The sequence below is a fragment of the Triticum urartu genome, chromosome 7A (assembly GCF_056163025.1).
Source record: "Triticum urartu cultivar PI428250 chromosome 7A, HENAU_Tu73, whole genome shotgun sequence".
Classification (NCBI taxonomy): domain Eukaryota; kingdom Viridiplantae; phylum Streptophyta; class Magnoliopsida; order Poales; family Poaceae; genus Triticum; species Triticum urartu.
Window position 1 is genome coordinate 6,376,973 of NC_141879.1, and position 20,122 is coordinate 6,397,094.

At 43.0% G+C, this 20,122-nt stretch overlaps 1 protein-coding gene and 1 pseudogene across 13 annotated transcripts; one reads left to right on the plus strand and one right to left on the minus strand.

Moving 5' to 3' along the window:
• LOC147956773 (uncharacterized) overlaps nucleotides 1–20,122 on the minus strand; it is a 215,713-nt pseudogene that overhangs the window by 67,768 nt on the left and 127,823 nt on the right.
• On the plus strand, nucleotides 7,140–11,441 carry LOC125524018 (uncharacterized). 13 transcript variants are annotated; one of them, XM_087532998.1, is made up of 5 exons: nucleotides 7,149–7,803; nucleotides 7,948–8,112; nucleotides 8,185–8,634; nucleotides 8,707–10,506; nucleotides 10,979–11,441. In XM_087532998.1, exons 1-5 carry the CDS (start codon nucleotides 7,149–7,151, stop codon nucleotides 11,332–11,334), a joined length of 3,426 nt encoding a protein of 1,141 aa, XP_087389124.1. In that variant the 3' UTR covers nucleotides 11,335–11,441. The 13 variants fall into 13 exon arrangements, with proteins under 13 accessions (XP_087389123.1, XP_087389124.1, XP_087389127.1 ...); XM_087532997.1 differs by having other exon boundaries at nucleotides 7,140–7,602; nucleotides 7,681–7,824; nucleotides 8,041–10,506; XM_087533001.1 differs by having other exon boundaries at nucleotides 7,149–7,824; nucleotides 8,035–8,451; nucleotides 8,596–10,506.

Sequence of the window (20,122 nt, forward strand, 5' to 3'; positions counted from 1 at the left end):
ATGTCAAAAGTATGAAACAATTGCTTGGCTTGTCATCGGGGTTGTGCATGATTTAAATTCTTTGTGTGGTGAAGATAGAGCATAGCCAAACTATATGATTTTGTAGGGATAACTTTCTTTGGCCATGTTATTTTGAGAAGACACAATTGCTTTCTTAGTATGCTTGAAGTATTGTTATTTTTATGTCAATATGAACTTTTGTCTTGAATCTTTCGGATCTGAATATTCATATCACAAGTAAGAAGAATTACATTGAAATTATGCCATCTAGCATTCCACATCAAAAATTATCTTTTTTATCATTTACCTACTCGAGGACGAGCAGGAATTAAGCTTGGGATGCTTGATACGTCTCCAACGTATCTATAATTTTTTATTGCTCCATGCTATATTATCTACTGTGTTAGGTAATATTGGGCTTTATTATCCACTTTTATATTATTTTTGGGACTAACCTATTAACCGGAGGCCCAGCCCAGATTTGCTGTTTTATGCCTATTTCGGTGTTTCGAAGAAAAGGAATATCAGACGAAGTCGAAACGGAACGAAATCAACTGGAGAAGTTATTTTTGGAAGGAAAGCAACCCAGGGAACTTGGACTGCACGTCAGGGGAGATACGGGCCGCCCACGAGGGTGGGGGGCGCCCACCCCCTAGGGCGCGCCCCCCTGCCTCGTGGGTCCCCCGTGGCTCCTCCGACGTACTTCCGGCTCCCATATATATCCACGTACCCTAAAACTTTCAGAACAGAAGATAGATCGGGAGTTCCGCCGCCGCAAGCCTCTGTAGCCACCAAAAACCTCTCGGGACCCTGTTCCGGCACCCTGCCGGAGGGGGGGGGAACCCTCACCGGTGGCCATCTTCATCATCCCGGCGCTCTCCATGATGAGGAGGGAGTAGTTCACCCTCGAGGCTGAGGGTATGTACCAGTAGCTATGTGTTTGATCTCTTTCTCTCTCTCTCGTGTTCTTGATTTGGCACGATCTTGATGTATCGCGAGCTTTGCTATTATAGTTGGATCTTATGTTTCTTCTCCCCCTCTTCTCTCTTGTAATTGATTGTTTTCCCCTTGAAGTAATCTTATCGGATTGAGTCTTTAAAGATTTGAGAACACTTGATGTATGTCTTGCCGTGCGTATCTGTGGTGACAATGGGATACCACGTGATCCACTTGATGTATGTTTTGGTGATCAACTTGCGGGTTCCACCCATGAACCTATGCATAGGGGTTGGCACACGTTTTCGTCGTGATTCTCCGGTAGAAACTTTGGGGCACTCTTTGAGGTTCTATGTGTTGGTTTGAGTAGATGAATTGAGATTGTGTGATGCATATCGTATAATCATGCCCACGGATACTTGAGGTGGCATTGGAGTATCTAGGTGACATTAGGGTTTTGGTTGATTTGTGTCTTAAGGTGTTATTCTAGTACGAACTCTAGGGCTGTTTGTGACACTTATAGGAATAGCCCAACGGATTGATTGGAAAAAATAACTTTGAGGTGGTTTCGTACCCTATCATAATCTCTTCGTTTGTTCTCCGCTATTAGTGACTTTGAAGTGACTCTTTGTTGCATGTTGAGGGATAGTTATATGATCCAATTATGTTATTATTGTTGAGAGGACCCTAGGCCTTGTTTCCTAGCATTGCAATACCGTTTACGCCCAGTTTTACCACTTGCTACCTTGCTGTTTTTATATTTTCAGTTTACAAAAGCCTATATCTACCATCCATATTGCACTTGTGTCACCATCTCTTCGCCGAACTAGTGCACCTATACAATTTACCATTGTATTGGGTGTGTTGGGGACACAAGAGACTCTTTGTTATTTGGTTGTAGGGTTGCTTGAGAGAGACCATCTTCATCCTACGCCTCCCACGGATTGATAAACCTTAGGTCATCCACTTGAGGGAAATTTGCTACTGTCCTACAAACCTCTTCACTTGGAGGCCCAACAGCGTCTACAAGAAGAAGGTTGCGTAGTAGACATCAATATCCGTTGGACATTTTTCGAATACAAGATGTACATTTTTACAAAATACATGTTTTGACAATTTTTTCAGTACACCGTAACATTTGTTTCCAAATACACATTGTATATTTTAATGGCAATAAACATCTTTCTAAATTATGCAAACATTTTATTTTGCATTGTATAAGCATTTTTTAAAAAAATTTACGGCCATTTTTGGGAAACAGGTGATTATTTCTTTAAAATATCAGGTGTTCTAAAGAATGCTGATAAACCTTGAGTATTCTAAAAAAAAGTTTTTCTTACCTGCGCAATCGGTCGTACTGTCAGCCGCCTGATGCGTGATGCCCTCGTCCCCTAGAGATGAATGGGATATTAGGAGGGTGCATTAGTTACACGAAAGCTCTTGATATGAGTTCTTTTATTGTTTGCCCCAGCTTGTTAGATTTTAACTGTAACATTCATTTATTTGATAAGTGAGAAGCTGTCCGTAGCATCTAAACTCTCCTGAGCTCTGAAACCTTACATTTTGGATGTACACATAGCCAAATTTGTTTTTAAAAATATTGGTAGATTTATTTTCTTTTGCACTATCCGAACACATAATGGATGAAACAACTTATACCTTTGTCGCTCGAAAGATACAATCTGAGTGAGTGAGCACCCATTTGATTTATATTTTCTTAAACATTTTTTTCTTACAACAGGATCTCACTTGGTAAATGTGTAAGACGTGCATTGCACGTGCATGCTTACTAATGTTAGTTAAAGCAATTTTCACAAAATTATTAAATTTATGCCATGCACAATTGAAGATTTAGTGATGTTTTCGTAAAGCTGCAACAGTGAGTTGTCTAGATTGCTAATGGTGAAACAATGTAAGGGCATCTCCAACACCGACACGCAAAACAGACGCAATATTTGTCTGAAAATCGGTCCGGTCTGGTGTCCGGACATAGATACCGGAGTCATCCATCCAACCATATACCTCAAATATCCATCTGCCTTCCGCCAAACAACAACAATCTTCCACCACAAATATTAACAACAATCACACTTTAAATGAATAAAAGCACTTGAAAAGGTGAAAAAAGAGTGTAAACACATGCATGCAAGCTAACCTTCCGCCAACAACATGCTGCATGTTTGAACCTTCCGCCAACTACATGCTAAACCTTCCGCCATACAACATATATGCATGCTATAACCTTCCGCCAAACAACAGGCTATCCTATCACTTCCCGCGAAAGCAACATGCATCACCCAAATAGCAGCACGGTCTTCCGCCATCTGGACAAGGAGGATAGGGTACGTCTTGGTTTTTGATTCGGTCAGGCAGATGTTTGGACTCCCGCAAAGTTCTCCTTTGTTTGTCTTGGGTTTGCAGGAAAATGGACATCCAGACGCATCGCGGACCGATACAGGACCGCGTTGGATGGCAAGTTCTGTCTGGACAACACGGTCCATACACTTGCGGGAGGTTTGAGGGTCCGCTTTGGAGATGCCCCAAGTTAAATATGTTTTGACCAAATGATTTTATACCTTCAATGTGCACATGCAATATTTATAGATGTAGGCACTAACCTAATAAATTATACCGATCTCTCAAATGGGATTAGGATATTTATTTTGATTACTTAAGTGATTTTAGCTACCGCAAATTTGCAATATGTTGTACCTATAAATCACACTAAAATTGCATCTACTCTTCCAAGTACACCTAAAGTCTCCACTTCGGTTGGTATTGTCCATCTACCATTTTGATGGATAATTCATGTACTATATGTTGTGTGTACATATAAATAAGAAACCATTATTGCTTCGACAAGAGAATTAATGATGTCGAGGGGCTGCATGGTAGATTCTCCGTTTATTTTCTTGATTTGTATAGCTAGATTATTTAGTTTGTAATTGAGTTTGATATGTGTTATGTGCAAAATAGAAGGCATGAACCAGCAGTCCATTTACCCAAAATTATAGCGTGTATTGTGCGCCATAGCCCATAATCCTAAATAATGCTTAAAATATTCCCTTCATTCTAAGGGCTAAACTTTTTGATCATCCATCACCAGATTAGGTCTCCTTGCCAATGCATGATCCCCTCCCATGGAATACCATGGAGGCCTCAACTCATCGTGCCTCTACCGATCCTCTTCCTCATGGACATGTGTGAGTATGGTGGTCGCCGGCCTTTTTGCTGCCATCTACACATTGTGCCGACATCCCATCATGAGCCCAAGCCCATCGTACACCATATGCCGACTTCCAAGTCCATCTCTTATAAAGGTAATCCCGTAATCCTACACTATAATTTCTTTCATTTGTCTCAGTACATTGGATGATCACACTATTGATGATGGTTGCTGACTTTGAAAGCCTACACAATTATTTTTCTTGACACTTCTACACAGTACCAAATACAGTATTCTTGCTACTCCTGTCTACATAGGTATGGACAAATATATATGTTGTCTTTACTGTCATTCAATAATAATATATTGCTCTGATGTATTTGAGGCAACGTCCACAAGTGGGTTTTATCCCTAATCTCCAAACAAAGTTTTCGATTTAATTTTTAAATATATGTACTTTTTGTCTAGTTGGAACTTAATTTTATAGAAGATATATGGATGTACTATACTTGCCCATGTGACATTACCCGGTAGTATTCTTAAGAAGGTCATCGTCATGTTATTTAATTAGTACAACATTCCATGTATTAGTTAGCTCACTAGATGCCCACTAGATGAGGGAAATAAACAGAGTAAATAAATTACTCTTTTCTTTCTTTCTAGACATGGTTTACAATAAAATTATGATTGATAATTTGTTGTACTAGGGAGACGATTTGATATATAGATATTCGCTGCTTGAAATCCGACATCCAAACTGAAGCTAGTTATGTACCTACATACTCCCTCCGGTCCTTTTTACTCTGCGTATAAGAATTGTCTGAAGTCAAGCTTCATAAAGTTTGACCATATTTATATGAAAAAATATTAATATCTACAATACTAAATTTATACAATATGAAAACTAAAGTCATGATGCATCTAATGTTGTTGATTTTCACATTCTGAATGTTGGTATTTTTCTCTACTAGTCAATGTGTACGTGCAATTCACGTTAATTTGGAAGTATATTAAGTGCATGCGGATATTAAGTAGGATATTATTTGCTTGTTATTATGTGATTAGCACTAAATTTGGCATGAAATTAACTGCACGCTAAACGTGTTGAGCGCTCGACATTGAAGCAGTCTAGGTCGTTGGATTGACATGATTTGATGGCCGAGATTAATCGGATCTGCCCATTTGGGTCTTTTTATATTGGTATAGATAAATTCGGTCAAAGTTTACGATGTTTGACTTCAGGTAAACCTTATATGCGAACTAAAAAGGACCGGAGGGAGTATTTATCTATGGACAAATACATTTTTTACCATGCAAGTTGAAAAACTACAGGTAACTGAAAGAAGTTGCATATGTTTCTACATATAAAAATGGCCCATCTATCCTTTGTGTGTGATGTAACTGGGCTGCTGTCTAAGATGGAGTAACAAAAATCAGCTTCCTGTTAGAGTCGAAAACATTAAAGGAATGATAATTTCAAAATGAGGTACGGGTCCTGCAGAAGACTTCTCCATTTGCATTTAACCCTGAGCATCATCAGATTTACGTCCGAGCGGTAGCCATTGAGCAGCCACATTGCCTGGGCATTGCTGGCGCTCTTCCTTTTTCATCTTCTTGCCCATCGCTACGAAGCGGTTGCTAGGGTTTTGTAGGGAGTAGAGTGAGTGACAGGGGAGGGGGCTGGGTCGACCCCTACTCAGGCCCTCAATTTTGGCTCGTTCTTTTGATTCCGGACGTCTAGACATGACCGATTTAAAATAGGCATCCACGTTCAAGGTTTAAAAGTGTTCGGACAGTCCGGTTGGGACATTTGACGTGGAAATGAGGGTTCAAGTTGTAGATTCCGCTTGCATGTGAATGACATGCATTCATTATGACTTGACGAGTGCTAGCTGTTTGCAGTGTACAAATGCTTGGCTGGTTAAGTGGTGTGATTCCGGGACAAGTCAGTCGTCTTGGCGGTCTTTGGTAGTTGGCATGTACTCCCTCCGTCACAAAATTAAGTCACTTTTTTACTAAAGTTAGTACAAAGTTGAGTCACTTATTTTGGGATGGAGGGAGTACTAGGTAGTATGAATTTGTTACTGGGCTAGGGTACTTGACGGCTTGACCTGTGTAGCTAGAGTAGTAGGTGGTCTTCCTTGTTTCTACACGATGGAGCTGTAAAAATCAGTTACAATATGTGTATGATTGGAGTCCACAATTGATTGTGCATACAATTGTCTAAAGTGGTATGATTGGAGCGTACAACTTTCAGGACCGACCCAGCGCGAAGCTTACAGGCAATTGTGGAGGTGCCATGCTAGCTCATGATGTGTCAGAGAGAGAACAGAGAAGACGACTGACCGGGCACGGATGGCATGTCAATTCATGTCTGGCCTGGCGCCCAGATGAACATGCATGGTCATGTGTGCTAACCCAGCAGCGTCAGATGAAGCGCATGGCGTAACGGTGTGGGATGTACGTCTTCGGTCTTCTGTCAAATGTCTTCGGTCTTCGGTCTTCGCTCATGATGTGTCAGAGAGAGAAGACGACCGACCGGGCACACACGGCATGTCAATTCATCTCTGAACATGCATGGTGTGCACACGGTCATGTGCTAACCCAGCAGCGTCAGATGAAGTACGGTGTGGGATGCACGTCTTCGGTCAGATGTGAGTACTGCTACAGAATCTGAGAAAATACTCATCAATTACTCAAAGACCAGCGAGCAAAGAAGTTCTCCCTCCGTTCTAAATTACTTGTCACACAAATGGATATATCTAGTACTATATATCCATCTGAGCGACAAGTAATTAGTGCAATGGGTCCTGTATTACGTAGTACTCGATGTGGGGGTTTGTTTGTTTGGTTTGGACAAGCAACGATCTACAAGCTAGGCTGAGAACCAAGGAGAAGGTGCCCAGCATTTACCTTCATAGTCATAGTCGACCTATCAATGCTCTACGTACGTAGTGGTATTAAATAGGGGTGCCAAGCATGCAAACACCTCTCACCAACGCCCCACAACCATCGGAGCGATTTCCATTCAGCCAAAATGATAGTCATGAAGACGGAGCCAACCAAAATGCTCGCTTCTCTCGCCACACTTCTCCTGCTGCTGCTGACGACGACCACCATCGTCACGCCCGCGCCGGACCTGGCGGCCGTGCCTGCAGAGCAGGCAAGGGCGCTCCTCACCTGGAAAGCCAGCCTTGATAATCAAAGCCAGCACACTCTGCGGTCCTGGGAGAATACCTCGGCGCCCTGCAGCTGGCGCGGCATCAGGTGCACCATGCACCGGCACCGGCGCCGGCCAGTGATCAGCGGCATCTCCCTGCGGGGGAGGCGACTGAGAGGTTCGTTGGGGTCGCTGAACTTCTCAGCGCTGATGACCATGACGCGCCTCGACCTCTCGCACAACCACCTCACCGGGAGCATCCCTCCTGACATCAAGGCCCTCGTGGAGCTTGAGAATCTCCTTCTGCAAGGCAACCAGATAAGAGGCTCAATCCCACTAGGTCTAACAAACCTCACAAAACTCCGTTCCTTGATGCTTGATCACAATGAAGTCTCTGGTGAAATACCAAGGCACATAGGCAACATGACCAATCTCATGACACTCACCTTGTCATACAATCACTTAGTTGGTCATATCCCTTCTGAAGTAGGCCACCTAAAGCACTTGGTTATGTTGGATTTGTCTAGTAATAATCTTTCCGGCTCAATTCCACCCAATGTAGGTAACTTGACCAAACTCACTACATTGCTCCTTTTCCAGAACCAACTGTCTGACCAAATTCCAATAGAACTTTGTCGTTTGGCCAACTTGAATGACTTGCGCGTTAGCTTCAACAAGCTGGTAGGTTCCATCCCAAATAGCTTATCAAATTTGACAAAACTCACTAACTTGTACCTTCGCATGAACCAACTTTCCGGGCAAATTCCACGAGAATTAGGGTACCTCGTGAACTTGCAGGTTATGTTTCTTAGTGCAAATCAACTTTCGGGGAAAATTCCAAACGACTTGGGTTACACAAACAATTTACAAGTATTGCTTCTTAGTAACAACACACTCTCAGGTTCCATCCCAAAGAGTCTAGGGAATTTGACAAAAGTCACTAGGTTGGAACTTCAAAGGAATCAATTTTCTGGTCAAATTCCACGAGAATTAGGTTACCTTGTGAACTTAGAATACTTGATTCTTAGCAAAAACACACTCACAGGTTCCATCTCAAACAACTTAGGAAATTTGACAAAACTAAGTGCCTTGTACCTTTACCAAAACCAACTTTCTGGTCAAATTCCACGAGAATTAGGCTACCTTGTGAACTTAGAATACTTGAGTCTTAGCAACAACACACTCACAGGTTCCATCTCAAACAACTTAGGAAATTTGACAAAACTCAGTATCTTGTACCTTTACCAAAACCAACTTTCTGGTCAAATTCCACACGAGTTAGGTTTCCTTATGAACTTACAAGTGTTGGATCTTAGTTCAAATAGACTCTCAGGTTCCATCCCAAACAGGTTAGGCAATTTGACAAAACTCAGTTCCTTGCACATTTTCCATAACCAACTTTCTGGGCAAATTCCACGAGAATTAGGTTACCTTGTGAACTTAGAAAGCTTGTCTCTTCGTGATAATACGCTTTCTGGTTCCATCCCAAACAGTTTAGGGAATTCGACAAAACTCACTATCTTCCAACTTGACCAAAACCAACTTTTTGGTTCAGTTCCTCAAGAAATTGGCAACTTAACGCGTCTTGTTCTGATGCAACTCGCTTTTAACAACCTCTCTGGTGCCTTGCCATTTGGACTTTGTGCGGGAGGTCGGCTACAACATTTGACTGCTACGGACAACAAGTTGGTTGGACCCTTGCCGTCAAGCTTGCTAAGTTGTACAAGCCTAGTCAGAGTTCGACTTGAGCGGAATAACCTCGAAGGAGATATCACCAGAATGGGAGCTCATCCAAATCTTGACTATATTGATATCAGTTCAAATAGACTATTTGGTAAATTATCTCATCGTTGGGGTGAATCCCACAAACTTACCATGCTACGTGCATCAAACAATAATATAAGTGGAGTAATACCATCAAGCATAGGGAAATTATCTCAATTGAGGATACTTGATGTTTCATCAAATAAGCTTAAAGGACAGATTCCACTAGAAATTGGCAATGTAACGATGTTGTTCAATTTGAGCCTTTCTGGTAACTTACTCCAGGGAAAAGTGCCACAAGAAATTGGATTGCTGAACAATTTGGAGTATCTAGATTTATCATCAAACAACCTAACTGGGCAGTTACCAAGATCAATTGGGCATTGTCTTAAGCTTCACTTTCTAAAGCTTAGCCATAATCACCTCAATGGCAGCATTCCTATTGAGCTAGGGATTTTGGTAAACCTGCAATATCTGTTGGATCTAAGTGACAATTCAATTGATGGTGCTATCCCGAGTGTGTTAGGTGGTCTTAGTATGCTTCAAGCCTTGAATGTTTCTCACAATGCACTCAGCGGCAACATTCCACCGTCATTTTGGAGCATGACCGGCCTCCTGTCCATGGATGTGTCTTACAACAAATTAGAAGGGCCAGTGCCACATACTAGGCTCTTTGAAGAAGCTCCGGTCAAATGGTTCTGGCATAATAAGGAATTGTGTGGTGTTGTGAAAGGTTTGCCCCCTTGTGATCTTCCTCGAAGTAGTGGACATGGAAAAAGGTCTGGAGCTATTTTATTATCTATTATACCCGTTGTTGTATCTTTTGGATTTATCACTGCACTAGCAACATGGGAATGCAGAAAGAAGAAAACCAAGGCAGAAATTGCAAATGTAGTACAACAAATCAAGATGTTCGCCATCTGGAATTTTGATGGTGAAGATGTGTACAGGAAAATTGTTGATGCTACAAATAATTTCAGCGACACTTATTGCATTGGATCTGGAGGAAGTGGATATGTCTACAGAGCTCAGTTACCAACAGGTGAAATATTTGCAGTGAAGAAGATCAATGTGGTGGAAGATGATGATCAATTTAACCGTGAAATACATGCTTTGATGCATATTAGGCATCGCAACATTGCAAAGTTATTTGGTTACTGCTCCGCAACTCAGGGAAGATTCCTTGTGTATGAATACATGGACAGAGGAAGCTTATCAACATATTTGAAGCATAAGGAAACTGCCGTTGAATTGGATTGGACAAGGAGGCTAAATATTGCTTGGGATGTTGCTCATGCTTTGGCTTACATGCATCACGACTGCTTTGCGCCAATAGTTCACAGAGATATAACAAGCAACAACATTTTGCTTGATCTGGAATTTAAAGCCCACATCTCGGATTTTGGTCTAGCGAAAGTACTAGATGTGGATGCATCGAACTGCACAAGTCTTGCCGGCACAAAAGGATATCTTGCCCCAGGTAAAATTTGCCTCTATGTTGGTTACAGAAAAATGTTATCATAATTTGTAAGAACCATGATACGATTTGTCTCTAGTTTATACAATGTACATTAGCATACACCGGTTTTTCAACCATGGCTAGATATTTTACATATTGAATGTTTTTGTCTTCTCTGAGTGGACTACATGTTTAAATCTGCAGGAACGGCATTGATGAAACATTGGCATAGTTTAGATAGTTGGAAGATATGTCTTTTGTAACATGACAATATTTTAAATATAGTTCTACGCATCCTGCCTCCAAAGTTTAGATAGCTAGCTTTATATACACAAGGATCGCGCATGCCTCTAATCAAACATGTTAATGGCCGTGTTTTGTTTTCTATTCAAAATTAAGAATTACCAAAGTTAAGATTCTATGAATTAGTTGAGGTGCATTTTTGCATTGTTTTATAATTATTGAAACTAACTCTCCATTGATGTTTCTTCAGAGCTTGCATACACAACAAGGGTGACAGAGAAGTGTGATGTTTATAGCTTCGGAGTGCTCGTCCTAGAGCTGTTCATGGGACATCATCCAGGGGATCTCCTTTCGTCCATGGACAACCACAACAGAAGTACATTACTTGGGAACTTGCTGGACACCTGTCTCCCACTCCCTGAAGCTGACATCGCAAGTAAAATATTTCAAGTGGTTGTCGTCGCTGTTCGGTGCATAGAGCCTGATCCATCGCACCGTCCAACGATGCAGCATGTGATTAAGGTGTTCTCAACAGCTAAACGGTCACCTGCTAATAATCTTGATTATCTCCACACTACCATTGCCATCCCGGCATGCTCGTCCTGACCCATGAACGTCAGTGCAGTTAGCACACTGTTGTTTTTCTTCGGTTCGATTATGTAGACACTGTCCGTAAGTCATAAGTTTATCTGTATGGTAGTTTGTTCTCTGCATTACCCGTCATGCCATGTACTAGTACTACATACCATTCATAGCTGCTGGCTGGTATGACAATTAGCTACATATAAATAAATAAATGTGTGTACAGAAGACGGAGCTCCTGCTATTTCTTCAAAATCTTTAATGGATAATCCATTTGCATCTTCTGTCAGAGGTCTCCCTTTGGGCCCTTGTAACCATTACAAAATGATCCACCCTTTACTCTCTCCAAAAATAAAATAAAATGAGCCACCCTTTAGCTGTTGCGTGTCACTTGGGGGCTGCAACAAGATCCATTGGTTGCTTATCAACAAGAATATGATGGGTACAATGAAGCACCATTAGAAATAATACATGTATCTTGTTTTCCTGTGTGCGTGGAACACTTAGATTATAGCTAGCCCCCGCAATAAATAAATAATTAGATTCCAGCTAGAAAATATGCCACATAGAAATGATTCTAGCAGTGCAAATTATTTCTTTTACTGGCTCCGTTTCTAGTTTCAGAAGCAAGAGCAGAGACCGGAAAGAACTATAAAGAAAGAGCCCTAAATTGTAATTTTAGTCTTTTTGGTCTACTAGTGATATGATTCACATCAGTCTAGTAAGATAAGCTACAACTCCCTCCGCCCCACAATATAAGATAGTTCTTCTTCGGGCTGGTTTCCTTCCTTCCTTCCTTCCAAGTAGCAGGGCTGTCTCCAGAAATTCAGGGGCCCAGTGCGAAAAGCAAAATGGGGCCCTAATTTTCTTTAAAAAGCTTATAGTATAATTCAAGTAGAATCTCATTTGATTATATAACCTAAGGCCTCCTTTGGTTTGTAGGAATTTTATAGGAATTCTATAGGATAGGATTTGCAAAGGAAAAATTCCTTTGAAGCCTTTGGTTTGTAGGAATGGATTCCTATTCCTATGTAGGATAGGATTCTATCCTTCACATTTTGGAGGAAAAAAAACATTAGCCTAGACTCAATGGAAAAATTCCTATCCTATGCACCAAATGACACCTCTTCCTCTATAGGAATTGAGATGCATGTCATCTCACTTCCTATGATTTTCCTATTCCTATAAAATTTCTATCCTATGAACCAAAGGAGGCCTAAATGTATGTTATTTCTTACAATATTTGGGAGTATACCAAATACCGATGCAAAACACAAATGGTATAAGTAAAACAATAAGCTAACCTCGTGTTATCAAAATGTGGCATCCTTCTTGTATTCTTTCGTCTTGTGTCCTTTGAAATGACTTCTTTAATTATACTCCCTCCGTTTCTTTTTATTCCGCATATAAGATTTGGTCAAAGTCAAACTGCATAAAGTTTGACTAAATTTATATAAAAAAATATGAGCATCTACAATACTAAAACTATATAGTATGAACAAACGTTTCATGGTGCATCTGATAATATTGATTTCATATTGTGAATGTTTATATTTTTAATATAAAGTTAGTCAAACTCTATAAAGGTTGACTTTGACCAAACCTTATATGTGGACTAAAAAGAAACGGAGGGAGTATCTTCTTAATTAATCTTCTCCAAGGCATCATTTTCAAGTGCTATTGTCGCCAATCCATTGAATCTTTCATGTGTCATAGTAGAACGCACATAGAATACCAAGAATGCATGAGTGTTTCTATTTATGAACCAAAACAAAAATAATATCAATGCATTGGAACTCCATGACTTATAGGCTTGCCAAGAATTCAAGATAGTACCCCGTAAAAATAAAAAGAATTCAAGATAGTAGTAGAACAGAAGAAGATAAAACCTTGAATTATAGGCTTGTTTTTTCCTTCTCGAATACTAAATTATAGGCTTGTCAAGAACTCAGAGATAGATGAATTAATGGGGTAGCCGATCGCTGGCCGCAGGGCACCGATTACTCCTTCAACCTGCTAGCCTTCCCCCTTCTATTCCTTTGTGGGTGCGAGGGTGTCGTCGGGACCGGCGCCTCCAATTCCTGTGCCATTGTGATGCCGCCGTGCTGCGTGCCGCCTGATGGCCCTATGAACTAGCCGATCTGACTGCCAAAGTGAGAAAGACCCCAAGCCGCCCAGGATACGTAATTACGTATACACATACGTGCCGAATTGGGGGATCGACTTCCGAATGATGGACTAGCGATCAGCGGGAGCTGACCAGCCCCAAGAGGCCCAAACTGTGAGCTTCAGCGACCAGGCAGACGTAGGCCCAAAACTAAAAGGTGCACGTTTCAGACTAGTACATGAATTTGGACCCAAATTGGGGGCCCCTGACTTTTTGGGGCCCTGTGCAAGTGCACAGCTCGCACAGGCTTGTAGACGGCCCTGCCAAGTAGTGGTGTTTTTCTTCATTTCAATTAGTAAGAAGTGTAGTGCAAGTGCAAAGAGGGGAAAGAATGACAAAGAGAGAGAGCCCTCAACTTTAATTTATTTATTTTGGTCTATTAGTGATATGATCCATATCAGACTAGCAAGATAAGCTAGTATTAAGTATTAGGGTTAATTATCCTTTTGCCCTCAGTGGTGTCCATGTGCTCAGTTTTGCCCTCAGATGCGAATTGTGCTTAGTTTTGCCCCTAGTCCATGCACAGCTAGTATGACGAGGCCAAACGGCCAGATTTGAGTCCATTCCGTCCGCCGGCGTTAGTGGTTGTGGGTCCGGAGCTTACACGTGGGACCGCGTGGACATGGGTCCGGAGCTGACATGTGGGCCCGTGCAACAAAATCCCCAAATCACCAGTGGTGTCCACGTCGACGCCCACTCTGCCCATCCGCCAGCCTTCTGTCCTGCGCCACCGCCGCCGCCACCTGCGCCGCGGCCAGCACCTGCCCCGCCACCAGCTGCACGGCTTGCTCCGCCGCTACCGTCCTGCGCCGACGCTCCACGACTACTTGCGACGCCCGCCACCTTCCTGCGACGCCACTGGTGGAGCGCCCGCCACTTGCTCGACCCGCGGTGCGGCCTCCTTCCGTGCACCCGGCCGGAGTGCTCAAAGGTGGGGGGTTGCTGGAGCTGTTTGAACTAGGAGGAAGAACCCAAGGGCGAAATGGCGAGCAGCGGCGACCCCGGAGTATTTGGCGAGGCAGGCATCGGGCCGGAGATCCGCCGCGTCCACGACTGGGTTCCTGAGGGGTAAGTCACGCCTCCTGTTTAGATTGAGCTTAGTTGTGCATTTTAACAGTCGATTCGAGTAGGTTTGCCCAATTACTGTGCTGATTGCGCCTCTGTTTTTCGTCGGTTAGGATGGAGTTGCGGTTTGCTTTCTTGGTGCACATTAGAAGGGACCGGTACATGTTCGATGCAAAGGATACGAAGAAATACCAAGGAGGTTTCGATTATGGGTTGCCAATGGCTAGTAATTGGAGTTTCAGACAATTTGGGGGGGGGGGGGTAATTTGTAGCCAATATCCTTGGAGTTTGCTTGATGAAGTGGTATACAAATACTATGATGGGGAAAAGAAATGAGTGATAGTTAGTAATGATGAAGAGCTGGCTACCATGTTTGTTAGGCATAAATTAAAGAGAAAGATAATTTTCATGTGAGGCTTCAAGTTGATGTGCTTGAGCAGGCATTTGGACCTAGGATGACGGGTGCAACATCTCGGGGAGAACCAAGTCGTCGTAATGGCATCTCTAGCCAGAACAGTTCAGTTGGTGCATGACGATGTGGTGGCTTGACAAGTTTGGGCAACGGCAGTAGGGTCCCCCTTGAAGTGGAGCCTGATGACTACAATTCTGGGGTTGATGAAGAGAAGCTATATTCTGATGTTATTCAGAATTTACGACGGGCACCTCGGGCTGAAAACCAAGATGAGGCTCACAATGCAGTCCGTGTGGATGATGACGCGGTGGGTGAGGACGAAGACCTTGCAGCTGTTGAATGGGACCCTTTGAACCCTCATATGGAAGAAGGTACAGTTTTTGCATCCATGAATGAGTGTAGAAATGCACTTGTGACATACTGCATCAAGGTAGAACGTACTTTCAAAGTTGACAAGAGCGATCAAGTACGTTACAGAGTGTACTGTCCGACTGAGGGTTGTCCATGGAGGCTGCTCGCATCTAAAATGCGAAATAGCACTAATGTTCAGGTCAAAGTGAACCCTTTTAAGCACACATGTCAGGAATCAACCCTTTGGAAGGATACAATCAGTAGAGCCAAGTCATGATGGGTGGTAGAAGAAGTAAAGAAGTGGGTGAAAGAAAACCAGCCAGTGGGTCCAAAGGAATTGCAGAAGAACATCAAAGATAAGTTCAAGATAGATTTACCATACATGAGGTTGTTCAATGGTAAACAACATGCTATGGATTCTATTTATGGTAGCTGGCAGGAAAGTTTTCAATTGTTGTATTCATTCAAAGGTGAAGTGGAAAGCCCAGGCAGTATTGTAGATATTGATCACCACACCGTGGAGTACACATTCAGGGGAGTGACAAAGACCAAGGAATGCTTTAGGAGGGTTTTTGTCTGCTTTGAGGCTTGTCGCTGGTTTTTCTTGGCAGGCTGCAGGCCTTATTTGGCTATTGATGCCACTTTTCTCACAGGGAGGTTTAAAGGACAGTTAGTAGCAGCTTGTGCAGTTGATGCTGTTGGGGAACGTAGTAATTTCAAAAAATTTCCTACGCACACGCAAGATCATGGTGATGTATGGCAACGAGAGGGGAGAGTGTGATCTACGTACCCTTGTAGATCGACAGCGGAAGCATTAGCACAACGCGGTTGATGTAGTCGTACGTCTTCACGGCCCGACCGATCAAGCACCGAAACTACGGCACCTCCGAGTTCTAGCACACGTTCAGCTCGATGACGATCCCCGGACTCCGATCCAGCAAAGTGTCGGGGAAGAGTTCCGTCAACACGACGGCGTGGTGACGATCTTGATGTACTACTGTCGCAGGGCTTCGCCTAAGCACCGCTACAATATTATCGAGGACTATGGTGGAAGGGGGCACCGCACACGGCTAAGAATATGATCACGTGGAGCAACTTCTGTTCCTCTGGGGTGCCCCTGCCTCCGTATATAAAGGTTCAAGGGGGGGTGCGACCGGCCTAGGAGAGGCGCGCCAGGAGGAGTCCTACTCCCTCTGGGAGTAGGATTCCCCCCCCCCCCCCCAATCCTAGTTGGAATAGGATTCGCGGAGGGGGGAAAAGAGAAAGGGGCCCGCCCCCCTCTCCTTGTCCTATTCGGACCAAGGGAGGGGAGGGGCGCGTGGCCCATCTTAGGCTGCCTCTTCTCTTTTCCACTAAGGCCCACTAAGGCCCATATAGCTCCCGGGGGGTTCCGGTAACCTCCCGGTACTCCGGTAAAATCCCGATTTCACCCGGAACACTTCCGATATCCAAACATAGGCTTCCAATATATCAATCTTTATGTCTCGACCATTTCGAGACTCCTCGTCATGTCCGTGATCACATCCGGGACTCCGAACAACCTTCGGTACATCAAAACATATAAACTCATAATATAACTGTCATCGAAACCTTAAGTGTGCGGACCCTACGGGTTCGAGAACAATGTAGACATGACCGAGACATGTCTCCGGTCAATAACCAATAGTGGGACCTGGATGCCCATATTGGCTCCTACAAATTCTACGAAGATCTTTATCGGTCAGACCGCATAACAACATACGTTGTTCCCTTTGTCATCGGTATGTTACTTGCCCGAGATTCGATCGTCGGTATCCAATACCTAGTTCAATCTCATTACCGGCAAGTCTCTTTACTCATTCCGTAATACATCATCTCGCAACTAACTCATTAGTTGCATTGCTTGCAAGGCTTAAGTGATGTGCATTACCGAGAGGGCCCAGAGATACCTCTCCGACGATCGGAGTGACAAATCCTAATCTCGAAATACGTCATCCCAACATGTACCTTTGGAGACACCTGTAGAGCACCTTTATAATCACCCAGTTACGTTGTGACGTTTGGTAGCACACAAAGTGTTCCTCCGGCACACGGGAGTTACATAATCTCATAGTCATAGGAACATGTATAAGTCATGAAGAAAGCAATAGCAACATACTAAACGATCGGGTGCTAAGCTAATGGAATGGGTCATGTCAATCAGATCATTCATCTAATGATGTGATCCCGTTAATCAAATAACAACTCTTTGTCCATGGTTAGGAAACATAACCATCTTTGATTAACGAGCTAGTCAAGTAGAGGCATACTAGTGACAGTCTGTTTGTCTATGTATTCACAGATGTATCATGTTTCCGGTTAATACAATTCTAGCATGAATAATAAACATTTATCATGAAATAAGGAAATAAATAATAACTTTATTATTGCCTCTAGGGCATATTTCCTTCAGTCTCCCACTTGCACTAGAGTCAATAATCTAGATCACATTGCCATGTGATTTAACACCAATAGTTCACATCACCATGTGATTAACACCCATAGTTCACATCGTCATGTGATCAACACCCAAAGGGTTTACTAGAGTCAATAATCTAGTTCACATCGCTATGTGATTAACACCCAGAGAGTACTAAGGTGTGATCATGTTTTGCTTGTGAGAGAAATTTAGTCAACGGGTCTGCCACATTCAGATCCGTGTGTATTTTGCAAATTTCTATGTCAACAATGCTCTGCACGGAGCTACTCTAGCTAATTGCTCCCACTTTCAATATGTATCTAGATCGAGACTTAGAGTCATCCAGATCGGTGTCAAAACTTGCATCGACGTAACCCTTTACGACGAACCTTTTGTCACTTCCATAATCGAGAAACATATCCTTATTCCACTAAGGATAATTTTGACCGCTGTCCAGTGATCTACTCCTAGATCACTATTGTACTCCCTTGCCAAAATCAGTGTAGGGTATATAATAGATCTGGTACACAGCATGGCATACTTTATAGAACCTATGGCCAAGGCATAGGGAATGACTTTCATTCTCTTTCTATCTTCTGCCGTGGTCGGGTTTTGAGTCTTACTCAATTTCACAACTTGTAACACAGGTAAAAACTCTTTCTTTGACTGCTCCATTTTGAACTACTTCAAAATCTTGTCAAGGTATGTACTCATTGAAAAAAACCTTATCAAGCGTCTTGATCTATCTCTATAGATCTTGATGCTCAATATGTAAGCAGCTTCACCGAGGTCTTTCTTTGAAAAACTCCTTTCAAACACTTCTTTATGCTTTGCAGAATAATTCTACATTATTTCCGATCAACAATATGTCATTCACATATACTTATCAGAAATGTTGTAGTGCTCCCACTCACTTTCTTGTAAATACAGGCTTCATCGTAAGTCTGTATAAAACTATATGCTTTGATCAACCTATCAAAGCGTATATTCCAACTCTGAGATGCTTGCACCAGTCCATAAATGGATCGCTAGAGCTTGCACACTTTGTTAGCTCCCTTTGGATCGACAAAACCTTCCGGTTGCATCATATACAACTCTTCTTCCAGAAATCCATTCAGGAATGCAGTTTTGACATCCATCTGCCAAATTTCATAATCATAAAATGCGGCAATTGCTAAGATGATTCGGACAGACTTAAGCATCGCTACGGGTGAGAAGGTCTCATTGTAGTCAACCCCTTGAACTTGCCGAAACCCTTTTGCGACAAGTCGAGCTTTGTAGACAGTAATATTACCGTCAGCGTCAGTCTTCTTCTTGAAGATCCATTTATTCTCAATTGCTTGCCGATCATCAGGCAAGTCAACCAAAGTCCATACTTTGTTCTCATACATGGACCCCATCTCAGATTTCATGGTCTGAAGCCATTTCGCGGAATTTGGGCTCATCATCGCTTCCTCATAGTTCGCAAGTTCGTCATGGTCTAGTAACATGACTTCCAGAACAGGATTACCGTACCACCACTAGTAGAAAACAGGGCTATGGTCCAGGCCGGCTCAGCCCATTAGTCCCGGTTCAATGTAGAATCGGGATTAATGTGGGCATTGGTCCCGGTTCGTGAGCCCAGGGGGCCGGCCGGGCCACGTGGGCCATTGGTCCCGGTTCGTCTGGACCTTTTGGTCCCGGTTGGTGGGACGAACCGGGACCAATGTGCCTCGCTCCTGCCCCACCACCATTGGTCCCGGTTGGTGGCTTGAACCGGGACCAAAGGCTTCCCTTTAGTCCCGGTTCGTGTCATCAACCGGGACCAATGAGGTGCCTATATATACCCCCTCGCGCAAGAGTGCTCTGTTTTTTCTGGCCGAGGGGGAGAGGGCTTTGTGGTGCTCTAGCTCACCTCCTATGCACATGAGGTGTTCGATGGAATGCCCGAGCCACACTACTTAAGCTTTCTCCTCTCGAAACTCGACCTCCAAGCTCCATTTTCCTCGAGATTTGTCTAGATTTAGCGGTCCGTCACACCCCGTCCCCGTCTTCACCGCCGTCGATCACCCGTGCCGATCTCATCACCGACACCACCATGGTGAGCCTCTTATTCTTATCTTCTTTCTGAAAGGAGAAATATTCTTACTTTATGTTTAGATAGATACTTGTATCATTTTCTTACATTTATTATTGCATCTTATATAGTGCGATGGTTTTGGTATCCGCCCCCGTCGGCCCTCGTCCTGTCTATGATTCGGATTTGGTATGTATATTATCTTTATAACTATTGGTTCATTTATTGTTTATGAAAATTATGCCGACCAACGTGACATCGATTTTATTTATCTAGGATGTATGTGAATCGGAAATGCCAACCGACCCTATTGTCGAGAGGTTA